Below are 17,210 nucleotides of genomic sequence, written 5' to 3'. Positions count from 1 at the left end.
TAGATAGATGATCTCTCTGCAATACCACCTCAAAACGCCTGCAGGTATTGGGTTCTGCTGATTTTTTATTTTTTTTTTCAAAAAGGGGTTTCTCTAAGTGAAGGATATTAACCTAAAGGATGTGAACAGTTAACAGAAGCCTATGCTTTTCTTTCTGATGTGGTTTTCTTAGTTTTATTTTTAGCAAACCAGTGTGTGCTGGCTGATGAGATTATAATAGCTATGGCAGTTACTGAACTGTCAGTGCAGAACTGGTAATAAATAACCCAGAAAATATTACTGCATCTGCATCGTACTGAAAGCCTTTCTTGCAGTTGATTCAAAGAGGAAATAGAACTTGGGACCACTTAAGAAAGAAACCATCAGTTACATTCAGCTGAGAACAGGGGATGGACATGTTAGACTTTTAATTAAGACTGAGGCCATGGACTTAAGTGTAGCTCAGAAACATACTGTAGCGAGAGCAGAACAGAGTCCTTCTGCTCTTTCAGGAATGTTTGAGCTGAGGGAAGTTAGGGATATGAGAAACTTAATGTTTTGCCTTCTCAAGTTCACATTTCGGTATCCAAGTACTGTGCAGTCAGATTCCTCACCTGCACATAACGCACACACGTACGCACAGAGCACACACTATTTGGCACTTTCTTGTTGTCAAAGCCTGAGTTCACTGAAGAACACATATTGTTTATGTTCTATGCAATTTATGTAACAACGCTACTTACAGAATTATTTGGGTTCTTACATAGACACATTAAAAATCCATGTTCTGCAATTTGTGCAGATTTGTGCATTCTTAAATGAGCACGGTGGAAGAGACAGTGCTATTGTTATCTAAAGTGTGTGTATGTACTTTAAACAGGCTCTTTTTCCAAAGAGGTTGAAAGACATAGTTTAACACAGAAAGTCCAAATTGTGTTGCTGAGTTGGACCTTTAGTTTTGCCTAGCTTGGCAGCCCAGCGGTGAGTTGGAAAGCTTTTTCGTGATGGCTGAGGTATTGTCCAGGGCAGGAAGATGAATCGCAAGATACTGATTTAAGGTTCAAAAGATACTCTGAAATGCAAAGGAGATTTCATTAATGATGATTCTATGTACGTTCCAATATTGGACACGTAATATGATGAAGTTGTTTCTCTGAAGAGACTGGATAGCATTTGGCTTGAGGGTTTTTGCTAATGAGCATGTCTACATGGTTCCCCCTGTTGTTCCATGAAGTTTCTGGGAGGTGCTCAAATGTGATGATCTTCGTTCTCTTCAGGTGGATACAAGTTTGCAGAATGGTTTTGCCCCTGGTATGAAGCTAGAAGTTGCTGTCAAGTCTGACCAGAACACCTACTGGGTGGCCACCATCATTACTACCTGTGGGCAGCTGCTCCTGCTGCGCTACGATGGTTACGGGGAAGACCGCAAGGCTGACTTTTGGTGTGATATCATGACAGCTGATTTACACCCCATCGGCTGGTGTGAGCAGAACAAGAAGATTCTCAAAGTGCCTGAAGGTATTGGCTCCGTATGCACAAGTGGGAAGTACATACAAATGTATGCTTTTGTCCTTTGTAAGCCTGACGGGTAGTCTTCATAATTGCTGTTGTGCACAGGTAGGGTTGCTGTGATGACAAGTTGAGGTTGTCTGCCATGTTTTTTCTGAAATCCCGTGACCTACAGTAGGAGATTGCTCTTTCAGCAGAAACGAGTTAGCTTAATTTCAGAACTGGACTTATTTTTGCAGAGGCTTATGGTTGTCTTAATCATTGTGCACCAAATTCTACTGCTTTGTAATTTCCTTGAAAGATTTTGTTGTTGTTTTCTTTCTTCTTTTAAGGTGTTACTGGTGAATATGTGGCAGATTCTTGTGAATTAGGTAGTGCAAGAGAGTGGTAACGTCTCATTGTCTGAATAATCTTTAGCTGGCAGGAAGAATCACAGTCTTTTTTCACTTTCCACTTAGGTATCAAGGACAAGATACCTGACAAGGAGGAATTCCTTCAGCGGGTGCTGAAAGGAGCATGCAGTGCTCCTGCTAACCTGCTGGAGGGGGTAAGTGCTGCAATGTGCTGCATCTCAGCTTTTGTCTTGATTTTCCCCTTTGTCATTAAGAGAACCCCTATTCAGAGTGTCAGTTCATTTCCTTTTTTAAGTTTAGGGATCATTGTAGTATGCTGCTGACCTTAAAGTTCCACTCTCTAGTGTTTCCTGTTTACAGTATTTAATTCTGATAGTGTTGTCCTGAAACTCATCTGTCACTGCAGGTTTGGGCCATTCATTAATCCTAGCAAAAGAAAGACCTTTTTCAAACACCCTTAGTTTTAAGTCTTCCTTCTATTCTGCTCCTCCTTCATACAACTCCAAGGAAATAATCCTTTGTTTATCTGGCTTTCACATTCCCCTTTCTCAGTTGACTCCTTTCACTTATTTATTTATGTGTTTATTTATTACTAACGGGCAGGTTATTGTTTCACTTAAATCTTGCATCTTTGCTAGTGAAGAACCACATTTTTATCCCCTTCTCTGCACTTAAGACAGTATTTGCACATTGTATCAGCATCTGGTGGTAAAGTACAAAACATTATATTTTTTTTAATGCCATTGATGGCTTCTTTACAATTAGCATTTTTATCTTTGTATGTTTTCTGTCTTGTCATCTTTGTATGCTAGATGACTCAGTTTTAGAGAGAGATTATTCATGTTTCCTTCAAACCTTGAATATGTAAGTGATGATGCTTCTGAAAATGATGATAGGGACTTCAGTGAAATGTGTGACTATCTACAGGCAGTGCAGAAGCTCTGATGCAAGCACCAGCGATTCTAAACATTGTCATTTCTGTTGTCTTGTGTTAGTAAGGGACCTGTATTTCTTTACTTCTGTATTCATACTTTATTTACACAAAAAGAATGCGTATAAAGAAGTGGAAGTACAGGATTTGTTTTGTTCTGTTGTACAGAATAATTTTTGATCTTTTTTTAGCTCCACAGAGGGAAAAATCCATTGGATCTCATTGCACCAGGCTCCCGACTAGAACTGCAAAACATTCGGGATTGCCTGGAAGCCTGGATAGTCAACGTGGTAGAAAATGTTGGTGGGAGACTTAAACTGCGATACGAAGGACTGGATGATTCTGACAAATTTGATCAATGGCTCTTCTACTTGGACCCTTTCCTTCATCAAGTGGGGTGGGCAGCTCAGCATGGATATAGCCTGCAGCCACCTTCAGGTACTTCAAAACATGTATCTTTTATATGGTGATCAGAGGCTAGAGAATACCCCTGCTGCTTTGGTGCTCTAAATCTGCCTTCTGGATGCATATGGTGGTCACATAATCAGTGTGTGATCTGTCAAATACTGTACCTAATAATACGTAAGTGAAAACACCGGTAAATAGTCCTACAGGACTTTTCACCCACTAATTGGTGGGGTGGATTGATGGACAGTAGAGTGGATTGAGAACTGGCTGACAGATAGAGCTCAGAGGGTTGTGGTTAGTGGTGCAGAGTCTAGTTGGAGGTCAGTAACAAGTGGTGTCCCTCAGGGGTCAGTACTGGGTCCAGTCCTGTTCAATATATTCATCAATGGTCTGGATGAAGGGATAGAATGTACCATCAGCAAGTTTGCTGACACAAAACTGGGAGGAGTGGCTGACACACCAGAAGACTGTGCCACCATACAGCGTGACCTGGACAGGCTGGAGATTTGGGCAGAGAGAAACTTTACAAAGTTCAACAAGGGGAAGTGTAGGGTACTGCACCTGGGGAGGAATAACCCCATGCACCAGTACAGGTTGGGGGCTGACCTCCTGGAGAGCAGCTCTGTGGAGAGGGACCTGGGAGTCCTGGTGGACAACAGGATGACCATGAGCCAGCCATGTGCCCTGGCGGCCAAGAAGGCCAGTGGCATCCTGGGGTGCATCAAGAAGAGTGTGGCCAGCAGGTCGAGGGAGGTCATCCTCCCCCTCTACTCTGCCCTGGTGAGGCCGCATCTGGAGTACTGCGTCCAGTTTTGGGCTCCCTAGTTCAAGAAAGACAGGGATCTGCTGGTGAGGGGACCCTCACCAAGGGCTACAAAGAGCTACAAAGATGATGAGGGGATTAGAACACCTCTCATATGAGGAAAGGCTGAGGGACTTGGGTCTCTTTAGTCTACAGAAAAGAAGATTGAGGGGGGATCTTATTAATACTTAAATACTTAAAGGAAGGGTTCCAGGGGGATGGGAACAGTCTTTTTTCAGTGGTGCCCAGTGATAGGACAAGAGGTAACAGGCACAAACTTGAACATAGGAAGTTCCATCTTGACATGAGGAGGAACTTCTTTCCTTTGAGGGTAGTGGAGCACTGGCACAGGCTGCCCAGAGAGGTTGTGGAGTCTCCCACTCTGGAGACATTCCAAACCCGCCTGGATGCCATCCTGTGCAACCTGTTGTAGGTGCCCCTGCTCTGGCCGGGGGGTTGGACTGGATGATCTCCAGAGGTCCCTTCCAACCCTGACCATTTTGTGGTTCAAAAGCTGATAACTGGTTTTGCCTGTCAAAACTTTCCACCTGTTTGTGGAAAAGGCGGAACTGTGGAAGGGTTTGCCTTCACAGTTATTTTTGTTAGATTTGTATTCCTGGGGGAGAAAAGTTACCTGGTTTTGAAGTACTGCTCAACAGAAGCTTTTGCAGTTGTGACTCCACGTCCACTGGGCTAATTAAGGCACTGTCTTATTACGTGGATATGAAAATGTCCTTAAAAATCGGCATCCAGGGAACAAGCATGTGGAAGCAGAGGCAGAAGGTGGGACAGATGACCTTGTTTTCCAGGCATGTGCATGTCAGGGTGGGTCATCAAAGAAGTGGGGCATAAGATGGCTGAAACACAAATGGATTGCTTATGAGCTGAGCAGTGATGTAACGTGTTTCCTGATGAGGGGAAACCTTGGGATAAAACTGGAGAATGTTGAGCATTTACCCTGAAGCCTTTTTGCAAAGGCAGGTGTACATCTAAGGTTCTGGTACACTCTGTGCTATTACTTGGGGAAGTTTAGGTTGTTTAGAACAGTTGCTTTTGTTGTGGGTTTTTTTTTTTAATGTTTTCCCCTTAAGGCAAGGAGAAATCATGCTGAGGCAACCAAACCAATTTCTGTTGAAACGACTGAGCATATTGCCTTTGCTAGTGCTTGACCAATCTCTGCTGAAGTCAGGAATGTGAGCAGGGAGATGCCAGATAGCTGACAGAAACTAGAAGGCTGGATTCCACAGCGCTATTTAAGTGAATAATGTCTTTTAAAAATATTAGTTGGGTACTGGACTTGTTTCCTTTTTATGTCTATGTAAGAGCTTTGATATACTCACAGGCATCCTTTGTGCATGATGGCACTGGTACAAGTAATTCCTCTTCTATCAGAGAGGTGTGTGGTCTGCAATTATAGATGCTAAAAGAGTAACTTACGCAGCTGGGACACAGTTGTGGAACATTTCTTGAACTTTCTGCTTGCTTAAGCGTAAAACAAGCTGGCATTATCCAGCTGGGGATTTGTGTTCTGGTCATAGGTGTCTCCAGAAGTGTTCCTTGCTGTTGATGTGATCTCTATTTTCTCAGAAAAACTAGTCTGGGCAGCATATGGGTGAGACAGTGTTGCTTGACTTCAGTCCCTTTTTGTAACACATTCAACTGTGGAAGAAAACAGTAAGCTTTTAAGAAGGAAAGTATTTGCACAAATTTTGAACAGATACATATTAGGCAGTTGGAAGAGCACAAAGCAAACTTTTGGCTGTATTGCTATGTGTTCTGAAGGAAAAGAAGGAAGATGATTTCATTCACTTTTCTTTTTACTCAAGCCATTAGGCCCTTGAAGAGCGAAGCAGATTGGCAAGAGATCCTGAAGAAGGTGAAAGAAGAGGAAGAGGATTCATCGGTTCCTACAGATCTCTTTAAGGTAAAGACACAATATGTGTAGTTTATGTGGGTCATATCATGAAAATCCTATATTCCTAAGAAATTATTCGGGGAAGTTAGTCACTGTTACTCAAATTTCTTTCCCTGTTTTTGGTTTGTTTTTTTTTCTTTCAATTTTTTTTTTCTTTCTCCCTCTAGTTTAAAATGTTAGAATAATAAAAAATAATCATACTATTATACAATTCTTGTTAAGTTAGACAATGCACCCATCACAAATATGTGAACCATTAGTTGTCATACTGGGAAAAATCCCCAGTTCTGATCCTTTATAATGTTATCTCCGGTTGTTCACCACCTGGTCTTGTGGATTACTGTCCTTCTAGAGGAGTGCAGGGTTACTACAATCTCGCTAATTCTGAGTACATTGAAAAGTTTAACATGTGTAACATCTAATCTGTAATCTGTTACACATGGTGTATAAGGTGTCCTGTTATATTCTAAGTGTTAGCAAATGTATTAATGAGTCTGAATTTAAATATATATGAATTGAAATATTAAAAAAAAAAATATCTTGGCATGTTTTGAGATGTAGGAATGTAAATTTAGTCCTTCAAGTTCTCAGTTCATTTTTCTCAGCTTCGTTTAGACCCATAAGCAGAATAGAAGAGGAGGTGCTGTTGCTCTTGAATGTGTTGGGTCATATACAGAGCAGGATGTAGATAATTCTGGAGCAGGAGCCCTGTCTTGCAGGTTTTTGTTAAGCTGAAAATGGAGACTTCTATAGTTCTCTTCTAGTGTAGCTCATGAGTGATAAAGGTTGGGGGGAGGGGGGGGGAGGATTTCTATTGACTTACCAGACCACTCCGTATTTTGAAATCTTGCTTCTGTGTGGAGAACATCAGAGGACGAAAACTTGAGGACTCAGTTTCCTAAAACTCATAGAAAACCGTCGGTCTCAGAGAGCAGAGTTGGCCTTTTCATTAGAGAGAGGTGGCTGGTACTATGACATGTTGATTTCTTAGAATAAACTAATAAAAGCTCAAGTTATCCTCTTCAGTTGAATTATGTAAGGCACATCTTTTTTTTGATGGAGAAAGGCAAGTAATCACCCTGATACTCCATGTTTCAGGATAAACCTGTGATTGGAGTGCATTCCTTCTCTGAAGGCATGAAGTTAGAAGCTGTGGACCCAATGGCTCCTTTTGTAATCTCTCCTGCTACAGTTCTCAAGGTACCAGGGTTCTTTTAACTTGTCCTGCTAGGATTCAGTTCTATTGCTACTTCTGTTCTTAAATGCTCAGGAAAGTCTTATCGACTGGTTATCTTCAAATCTGGAACTAATTTTCAAATTAAGTGTTTTGTATGTCTTCTTTAGGGGACAGGTTGCCGTGAAAAAAAAATTGTAACTGCTGACGGTGATGACATTGGATTTGAAAGGAGGCAAAACATTCCATAAAGATACAAGCTCAAAAAGATCAAACAGCTAATATTGTCAAACCCAGATTTTTAAGAGTGGATATAATCCTTCATAATCTGAGTATCCAGTTGAAGATAGATTTCAGGGATTTGTTTTTGCAAAAGTTCATGTTATTACGGTGTACAAGCTCTGACGTTTAGGTGGCCTGATCTTCAAACAAGGGCTCACACATGGCTTTAAAAGCTGAAAACTCCCCAAAGTAATCAGGTTTTGAGCAACTTCTGTCTTCCTGTGTTAGTAAGCAGGTGAATGGTTCTAAAGAGACCTGCTTTAATGTAGTAAAACAAAATGTTGCTGTGCAAATAAAACCAGGACTTATTTTAAAATCTTTTTTTTGGTCTATTTTCCAGGAAATGTTGCTTTTGCTTTAGGACAGATAGTCTCTCAATATAACCGTTGTGCAATGTTGCTGTTTAATAAAGTTATCAAAATGGGGGAGAGGGAGCCACAGATCGGGATCTGCTACTTACAAGACCACATGGTTCTTTTTTGGCTAAATACAGGTATACAATGAAAAATATTTCATGATAGAGATTGACGACTTGAGACCAGAGCGTACAACCAGCCAGTCTTACATTTGTCATGTCAACAGTGCTGGTATTTTCCCTGTGCAATGGAGTCTGAAGAACGGCTTGCATCTCAGTCCCCCACCAGGTATGTTTGTGCAAGCTTGTCATGCTCGCTCCTCTTTGAAGGAAACAGATTGCCAGTCCCCAGAGTGCCATGTTTAGGACAGCACTTTCACAACAGAATTACGTGTAGTAGCAAAAGCAAAGAACAGGAAAGACCAAATTCTGAGAAACAGGAGCTTTGAGTTAGTGAAACTGAAGTTTCCTGGGTACGTGCCTGGATTTGAGAAGATGACAGTGGCTGGGGGATGCTGGTCATGCATAAAATCCTGAACACTTGAACGAATGGAGTATGTGTTCCAGAGCTGAAGGCAATGTTGATTTCAGCATTAATTAACATGATACCAGAAACCTATAGTCTTTGCATTGGATTTTTGCTTCTGGTCAAAATGGAAGGTTGTTATCCAATGTCTTATAATATTTTTAGAATATCTTATCACTCAGAAGTTAATGAAGGATTTTTTTTTCCAAGGACCTATCAGGCAAGGTAGCAGATTGCTGAAACATTGCTTCAGGACATAAGGGAATTGGGGAGTGATCCTCAGCTACTGAAATATTTATGCATTTTCTCAAAATGGAAATGTCAATGGTATTGTAAAACCAGGGACTGAGTACTCTTATTCACCGCCACAGAATTCAGAATGTTTTGTTTTAGTTGCTCGTGACATCAGAGGAGGAAAGAGCAGAGGATGTTCATCCTTTGCCTTTCCTTGGGTAAGGTACAAAAAGAGGCTTTGCTTTACTCAACATTACCTAGAATTTTGCATGTGAAAGATGAAATCTCGCTTTCTAGGTATGTGACTGGAGCCGACAAAGATTTTAAGCTTCTGTTCTGGTAGCCTCCCAGGAAATGGTGGGCATTCTGAATTGTCTCAGGAGTCCTACTGTCGCTGATCAAACTGAGAAAAACAAATAGGTCCTTCTGTGGTTAGGCCGTCTCTGTGGGGGCTAGTTGAACTTCGTGTTTTTAGATTGTCATGTTAATATTATATTCTTAGACTAGTTTTAAAATTTTGCTTGAATTCTTAAACCCTTGTCACAGGCATCCCTTGTAGGGGAGTGCTTCCAAGGTACTACTGGAATAACTGCTACAGTTGTCTGCTTGCTAATATACTGCCGGCCTCAAAGTATCACAGCAGCCCACTTCTATGCCCAGTTCCCTTCAGTTATTTGCTGTTTATTAGATCACAGGGAAGTGAAGTACTTCCTCCAAGCAGATTTTAATTTGTCTTTTTCTTGGAGAGATGCTCTGCCTCCTGATGGACTCCATGTTAAGACTCTTCCCTTCAAACACATATGCAGATTTACAGCTGTTAGCAAACTTGATGAGCCTCTTAGGACGACTAACTGCTAACTTTAATGACTTGGTATTTAACATGTGTTTGAGAGCGTAATATGTTGGTATCGAGCACATTTTGGCTGATACATTTAAAAAAACCAAATTAAAAAAAAATTCAGAGTTGACATGACATTGATAAAGTAATCTTGTGGAAACTGCCAGAATTTCATCTATACCCTATGTAAAGGGTGCAAACGCTTCCCTGAGTTTCGATCACTGCCCTTGTCTGCTTAGCAGATGTACTTTATTCACACTTCAGGTTACCCTCTGTGAAGTCCCATTTAGTTTCATGCCATTTCAAGTAAAAAATGGCAGTCAAGGTGGAGCAGTGCCCAAAAGCCCCTCTGCAATGCAAATGAAGAGGATATCCCAAATATGTGTGAACCGTGCTATGGGCTGCCCTCAGATGGCTCAGTGACGCCCTAGTCAGCTGACAAACTTGAGTGACCCAAACAGATTTCAATGATTGTACTTCACATCAGCTTGCAATGAGTCATTTGTTCTCATGCTGCTAAACTAACCCCTTTGCCTTTTCTTCACCTAGGTTATCCTGGGCAGGACTTCGATTGGGCAGACTACCTCAAACAATGTGGTGCTGAGGCAGCTCCCCAGAGCTGCTTCCCTTCGGTAAGGTTCTCTTGCAGACAAATGTCTCTTCTGTTATGTGGATGACACTCTTGATTCCAGGGGAAAGAATCTTTTGCACGTTTTTGACTTAAATTACCCGTGATAACTGAGGAAACCGAAGAGTTAACAAAGGGTAAATATATGTGAACAGTAGTAGGTGCATGCCAGCCTCCTAGATAAGGAAGTGGTGGATCAAATGCTGCAGTTGTGATAAAGCAGATCGAAAAGAAATGAGTGGTTTGTAAAATTGAGATGCGTGAGACTCCATGGAATAGTCATAAAACAGCATCAATCCTTGGCACTCCTGTAATTGTGGAAATGGGGCCTTTTAATAGACCTTGTTTTCATTTACTTAGTGTACTCTTTCAATCTTCCATCCTTTCAGCTTGAAAAATTCATTCCATTGTATTAATCAATACCAAGTCATCTTAAATTAGTACCAGGTAATCATTTTGCATTAATCAGTGCCTGAAGTACTTGCTAGATTTTGGGCTTTTGTTGATTCAGTGACACTATTGCCATCTCCCAGAGCAGAATACCTTGTCGGGCAGAAAAGGTTATTATTAACACCTGCCTTCCAATTCCATTTACTCTACTTGGGCTACTGCAGTGCTTAGGGGAAGAAATTAAAATGAATAATTACCGTTTTTTGAAGAGGGTGTTGCTGGCTATGAATTCTTGTTGCCCTTGTTCTGTCTTGCAAGCTGTGGGCATCTTAGAACAGGTCATTGAATTTATTATCCCTTTTCTGAGAAGAGTTGATCACTGTAGGCTAGTTCCAGAATTTGTAATGTATTGATCCTGTAATTAGGTTGCAGAGTAGCTCTGGGAGGAAGACTCCTCTGTCTGGCTGTTACTTCTTATCTTTAATTCAGGCACTTCAGAGCTGAATAAATATCCATTCTTATATTTTAGGAATTTTTCAATAAATGGGGACGAAGGTGGTGAATAAAGTAAAATCCTACGTATCCAAAAAATGTAAAATGAAAAGAAAGCTTCCTTTTCTGTCTGCCAGAACTCATTTGGATGAGGCAGGAATGTTATTTACATACATAAAATTGATTTCCAAGCTAACATAATAGAATAGAGAGCCTGGTGAGACTATTTGTCAGAATTACCACTTAGGTAGCAAGCACCAGAGAATTCCTGGTTGCTTAGAATGCACTCAGTCCTCTCAGTGAGTATCAGCATCCTTATTTTTGAGTACAAACATGTTTTGTAGGTCTGTCTATAGAGCCTTTTTTTTTAACTTAAGTTCTTTGTAGTTCGTAATATATCTTACTTGTATTCAATGTGCAAATTATTTGAAATCGTCTCTGGTTGCGTGAGTATCTTTGTGTTACTCAAACACTGAGGCTTTTATGTGTTATTCCCAGTCATGGCTATTCGTATCATATACTGGATATACAGATGGTATTTTACTGAAATATTCTGTCTTTTTCCTAGTTAACTTCTTCTGACCATGGATTTAAAGAGAATATGAAACTTGAGGCTGTGAACCCAGTTGATCCTGAAGAAGTTTGCATTGCTACAGTCACCAAGTTGAAAGATTCCTACCTCTGGCTTCAGCTGGAAGGTAAGCTTGATGTGAGAGAGGAGAGTAGCAGTTGCATTGATTCTCCTGTAGTACTGTCATCAAACCTGAAGAGTATCTGGAACAAACTCACTGCCTGCTGAATATGGACAGCAAATTACCATTTCCTTAATGAAAACACAGCAAAACCCCATTTACATTGTCTGTTTCCCAGTTAGCCTTGGATGACGATGCTTATTTAAGCCAGGCAAAAGCAGCGTTTGTGCGTTTCAGCGTGTCAGTGCTAGGCTAGTGTGCTGTGCGAAGTGCTGATTGGTGTCTTTTAGAAATCATTTTTTCAAATGAGTGACTTGGATTCTGAGCAAGCTTTGACCAGACCTAGGAAGAAAACTTTTAGAGACGTTCTTCATTAAGATACAGTAGGCCTATGTCAGCTGTTCTCCATTATAATCCTGTTTCTCAATTGGAAATACATCAGCACGGACTGACTATACCCTGTGCACCTCTGCTAAACTGTGGATGGCAAACTCCCATCTCCAGCCTTTAGGATTAAGCAAATGAGGTCAGGAAAGAATCTGGTCAATAAAAAGGGATGAATTAACAATTGATGGTGTGTTCCAGATATGCTAGAAGTAAAAGCAGCTTCACTGGCAAACATATAGCAAGCTTTAACCAAATAAGGTTTTTTATTTTTATGAGTTGTTTCAATTTTTGTTTCTCTAAACAGGCTCCAAGAAGCCCGTCCCTGACTGTATAGTGAGTGTGGAATCAATGAATATATTTCCAGTGGGTTGGTGTGAAACGAATGGATATCAGCTCAGACCTCCTCGCAAAGCAATAGGTATCAGTTCTGGTCTATTTGCTGTGGTTAGCTGGGTTGGTAGAGATGGCAAGAGCTTCGAGAGCAGGCTACCACAGAATTATTGCTAGCATCACTGAATTTGGAAACATTCACCATGTACAGAGAATCTATGCCTTGTGCAACTGTTCCCCCGGCTGTTAGGTGCAGCTGGAATCCACACAACTCCGAAGTGGGCAGTGTTGGCTTGAGACCCTTGCATGCTGTACGGGCGTGTGGGAACTGTCCATTCGTCACAGTAAAGAAATCCTGTCTGTGTGTATGCACACACACCCGTGCAACGCACATACTTTCGTCTGAGCTGTTCTTGCCACATGTCTGACTTTGATACTGATTTTACACTTGCACTTGTGCAAGTAAAATTAATGCCATAACAAAACAGGGTTGAGTGTGTATGCGTTTTGGAGTTGAAATAAAGGGGACTGGCTTTCTAAATGGGCCAGATGGTTATGATCCCTTAATGACAAAATGTTGAAAAGTAAATCCTACCTGTTTTAACTACAGTAGTAAGCAGCATAAGATAGTGTCTTCTCTCAACTGGTTAGTGAGCTCTGTTTATTAAAGTTTAATGGGAGCTGGAGAAACTGAAGAATTTTCTGAATGTTTATTAGGTAAGATAATAAAATTGAAAGATTGGAATGAGCTTCATTTACTGGAAGCCAAAGCAAGTGAAACTTGTCTGAGACGTGTCCACGCTGCAAAGAACAGAGGAGGAAGCAGGGGGAACCTAAGAACTTCATTAGAGAAAATATGCTTAAAAAAAAAAATCCAGAAGTTTGCTGGGGACAAAGCCTGAAATTGTGGAAGAGGCACATGTTGCATTACCTTGTTTAATATTATTACCTGATTGTGAAAGCCAGAATTGGCAAGTGCGGCCATCACCTAGTTGACTTTCTTAGTTGCAACAGTGTTTTCCTCCATAGCAATTGGCTTAAGTCGTAATACGTTTCTAACCAGCTAATTTCATTGCATTTCAAAGTTAAACAGCGTTGAAGTTCCTTGTGCCAGTAAAGTGGCAAGTTAGGCTTATGAGCCTAACCTTTGGTTTGGTTTGGTTTCGGCACCTTTGGGTGCTGAAAAGGAAAGCACATCATTCCTTTTTGGCTGGTATTACAGGTAGTTGAAGGACTATGATGCAAAGAAAGATGCACAAAAGGTGAGATTTCCTAGAAAACTGGGGATATGCATGCCTGATTTTATGAACTTTTAGTGAAAGTCGAAGTAAACCTTTTGGATTACTTCAAATTATGTGGGCCAGCATGTCTCTAGTGCAGATGGGCCGGCTGTCCTCACATTGTGGTGGCTTTGAACATAGGTTCTTTTTGGCATATAACTTAGAGGACATGAGTCTAGTATATATATTGCACTAGAAGTTTCATTTGTTTGTCTCCTGTACTTTGCTGTTTATATTTTGTTCTCCTTCCTTTCAGTAAATAAGCAGAAAAAAATTGCAGTAGTTCAACCAGAGAAACAGTAAGTAACAGGTTTTTTGCTTTTATTTTTTGTTGAGGTTTGGGGTTGTTTTTTTCTTTTTCTAACTGGTGTTGTCTTAGGGGAGATTTAGCTTTACAGAAGTGCTATGCTGAGGGTTGAGAGATGCCACGATCCATTTCTCTTAATGCTGGTAGTTCCTGTTGATGTTGAAAAAGACCTTTTGCACTGCTTTTGATAGAAAACATTGAATTTGTTTTTTAACAATCCTAGTGCAACTCAGCTGAATTATTGAATAGGTCAAGTCATTGAAGTTCTGGAATTGAAAGTGTTGATCTTTCACTTTTAAAAGATTGCGTTATCTGCGAGTATTGGAGTGCATTTAAGAAAAACTAACCTGATCTTAAGACTGTGTTTATAAGTTTGTGATTGGGTCTTTTTTTTTTAATGGTGATTAATAGGGAAAATTGCTGGATTCCCTTTTGGTTGTATTCCCTTCTCAAATAATACAGTTTCTGTAATGTAAATACGCTTGGAAAATGTGGCTGCCTTAACATGTAGCTGTGATTTTGCACAGCTGATCAGAAAATCTGGCTTCAGTGTGAATCATTCTAGTAGTTCCTTCCGTGAAATTTGGCCCAGACTAGCCAAAAGGAGAGTTCTACTAATATCTACAATTCGTCTATAAACTCTCTGTCATGCATATGAAACTCCTTTGTGTGAGGCTGCTGAAAAATGCTCGGTAGAATGCCTGACAGTTGGTTCTATTGACTCTTAACAGCTTTATAAACGCCAGTTCTGTCAGTAGTCCCGCCAATGTTTTCATTGCTCCTAAAATACTGAGCAGGCTGTTCTTCCATGTTTTGTAGTTGGAATTCTTACCGGAATACTTGAGTCATTTTTGTTGTATTTTATTTCAAATCCTTCTTTTTCAAAGTGCCTAAGGTAAGACTGTACACTGCCTTGTGCCATGAAATGTGAAATGAAGTTAAAAGGAGGCAGAAAATGGAACTATAGTCCATAGCTTGGTGTGGTGTGATCGTCAGCATGGTAGCCCACACACTTGAAGCGAGAAAGGATTGCTGCTAGCTGTAGGAGTACATTAGTCCTTTCCAAATTGAATGTGATAGTCCTTGCATGTTATTATTGTGAAACAGGGGAGGTATAAAAACCAGATTAATAAGGCTGGACCTGGAGGAAAAAAAAATTAACATTTGGGTTTTAGTAACTAAGAGGTGACTATCCTTACCATCTGTCCCTTTTCCCAATCTTCTTTTCATTTCAGAATTTTGTCTTCGAGGACAGTTCATGATGGACTAAAGAACCAGGAACTGAACTCTTCTGACTCAGGTATTGATCAGAGAGGGCAGGCTAACAAAGACAAGATCCTCTAACACTTCAGCTGCCTCATTGTTCAGCTGCTCAATGCTCTTCTGTTAGGAGAGGGGAGAGGAGGAAAGGGTTTGAAGATTTTCATCCCTCGATGATTTGTTGAACTTCAAAAAGGAATGAAGCAAACAAGAACGTACAGTTACTTGTGTCCTGCAATTGATATGTGCATTAAACCTGGAAATTAGATTTTTACACCAGAACACACACCCCCAGCGGAGGATGTGTGAAGCCAAATGTGTACTGTGACCTACGCAGATGATTTTTTATTGTCACCTGTTATGTTTAATAATGTTGGGAGAAACATAACAGGCGCGCTGCATCTGTGCTCTTGAGTTGTTAGATTCTAGCGTTGGGAAGCAGGTTTGTCTGTTTTTTATGATAACTTCATCATTATGATAAACAAAAGCAATTCAAACAGTAAACTGCTTTGTGTGCCAGATGGCAAAATCTAATAATTTTCTAAACTGTTGCAAGAATGAATATGATGAATAAGTACATCTGCTGGTGAAACAGTCATACAGATCTATCTGGCAACAAAATGCCTCTTCTGCTGTTTTCTGTACAGTGAAATGCACATCTGAAGCTGCACCAAATGCAAGCTTTATAGAAATGATTCGTGCTTGCTTAGCATTTTAATTAGTTTTTAATAGACTCATAATGTAAATTTGACTTCATTTATTTATATGCCAGTTATTAACTACTGAATTTAAGATCTTTAAGTGATAGTGTTGCTCAATCAAGAGAAACTACAACACTGCTAGGGTAAAACAATTTTGTATTTATATGTAAGCATCTTGCAATACGTATTATACATAACTTTAATTTTGAGCAGCGTTGAACCATTTTATAAGTTTAGAAAACTTGATGTCACTTCATCAAAGGTCACTCCATCAGTTGCTGCCTCTTTTGTTTGCTGATTGAGGGGAAGAGAGTGTAAAAATGTAGAGCAATGTGATATTGCAGTTTGGGATAAACAGTGGAGACTAATTCTGCCGGCTTCTCTGGTGGCAGAAGTTTGGGGGAGAGATAATTACTTGACTGGAAAATTAATCCATAGTTGCTGTGTAGGAAGTGCTTCTGCTACCAAAAAGTTGGGAATGTTGTCGTCTTGCCTGTTCTCAGTGGTGTAATACCATGAAGCATCAGACTAGCCAGGAAGAAATGTTTCTTTTCTGATAAATGACCAACTTTATTTCCTCTAGTGTGACAATTTGCAAGCATGCCTGTGAAGTATGAAAAATATTTTGACAACATTGAATAACTAGTGCTGTCATTGCAAATGTGACGCTGAAACTACCCCAAATTCATGTCATTCAAGACTTTTCCCCCTCCTTTTTTTTACAGCAGGCAAAATATTACGTATTGCAAGAAGTTGTTCTTTGGGGAGGTTGTAGCATGTGATTTAAATCTCTGCTTTCTCATTTCTCAGTGGTAATTAATGGAAAGTACTGCTGCCCAAAGATCTACTTCAATCACCGGTGCTTCTCAGGGCCTTACCTAAACAAAGGCAGGATTGCAGAGCTTCCTCAGTCTGTGGGACCTGGGAACTGTGTTCTTGTTCTGAAAGAGGTGAGGTGGTTGTACATCCTGCACCTGCATATAGCAGTGTATCATAAACACTAGAGTGTCTCTCTAATTATAGATGAGTAGTTAATAAATTTAAGCTGGTAATGAGTAAAGAGTGGGTTTTTGTATAAAATCAAGTATAAATCATGGACAGTTTTATGAATGGCTGGAAAGAGGAAAAGCCTCTCATTTATCTGAGTTACAGTCAGCCTTCTACTGCTAAACTTTTTTTAGGTTAAAACAGAGTAACCTGTAATTACCACAATCAAAGGAGTTAGTATTTTTTTATAGCTGTAATAAATGCATCAATTTTAATTAACAGAATTTAGCTTCAGATAATCCCAAAACTCCTTTACAGTTCGCACTGTTGATGTTAAAACAGAGGAGATACAGATTTTATTAGTAGAGACGGCAAACTATTTTCAGTAATTGGAAAATTAAAAGAATTCTCTGTGTTTTATAAGTCGGATATGATTTGCAAAGATCAGAT

At 40.1% G+C, this 17,210-nt stretch overlaps 1 protein-coding gene across 1 annotated transcript in view; it reads left to right on the top strand.

The window, feature by feature from the left end:
* SFMBT1 (Scm-like with four mbt domains 1) overlaps nt 1–17,210 on the top strand; it is a 34,394-nt gene that overhangs the window by 10,355 nt on the left and 6,829 nt on the right. Inside the window, exons 3-14 of the mRNA XM_009891248.1 lie at nt 1,257–1,497; nt 1,947–2,035; nt 2,964–3,210; nt 5,809–5,906; nt 6,996–7,097; nt 7,847–7,997; nt 9,856–9,938; nt 11,385–11,514; nt 12,200–12,313; nt 13,762–13,804; nt 15,048–15,112; nt 16,584–16,723. Of these exons, the coding sequence (XP_009889550.1) occupies nt 1,257–1,497; nt 1,947–2,035; nt 2,964–3,210; nt 5,809–5,906; nt 6,996–7,097; nt 7,847–7,997; nt 9,856–9,938; nt 11,385–11,514; nt 12,200–12,313; nt 13,762–13,804; nt 15,048–15,112; nt 16,584–16,723 (1,503 nt within the window). The remainder of the gene's footprint in view (nt 1–1,256; nt 1,498–1,946; nt 2,036–2,963; nt 3,211–5,808; nt 5,907–6,995; nt 7,098–7,846; nt 7,998–9,855; nt 9,939–11,384; nt 11,515–12,199; nt 12,314–13,761; nt 13,805–15,047; nt 15,113–16,583; nt 16,724–17,210) is intronic.

This window comes from Charadrius vociferus, unplaced genomic scaffold, assembly GCF_000708025.1.
Source record: "Charadrius vociferus isolate BGI_N301 unplaced genomic scaffold, ASM70802v2 scaffold758, whole genome shotgun sequence".
In the NCBI taxonomy this organism is placed as follows: domain Eukaryota; kingdom Metazoa; phylum Chordata; class Aves; order Charadriiformes; family Charadriidae; genus Charadrius; species Charadrius vociferus.
Note: the sequence above shows the minus strand (reverse complement) of the source record. Positions and strands in the feature narration are given on the sequence as shown.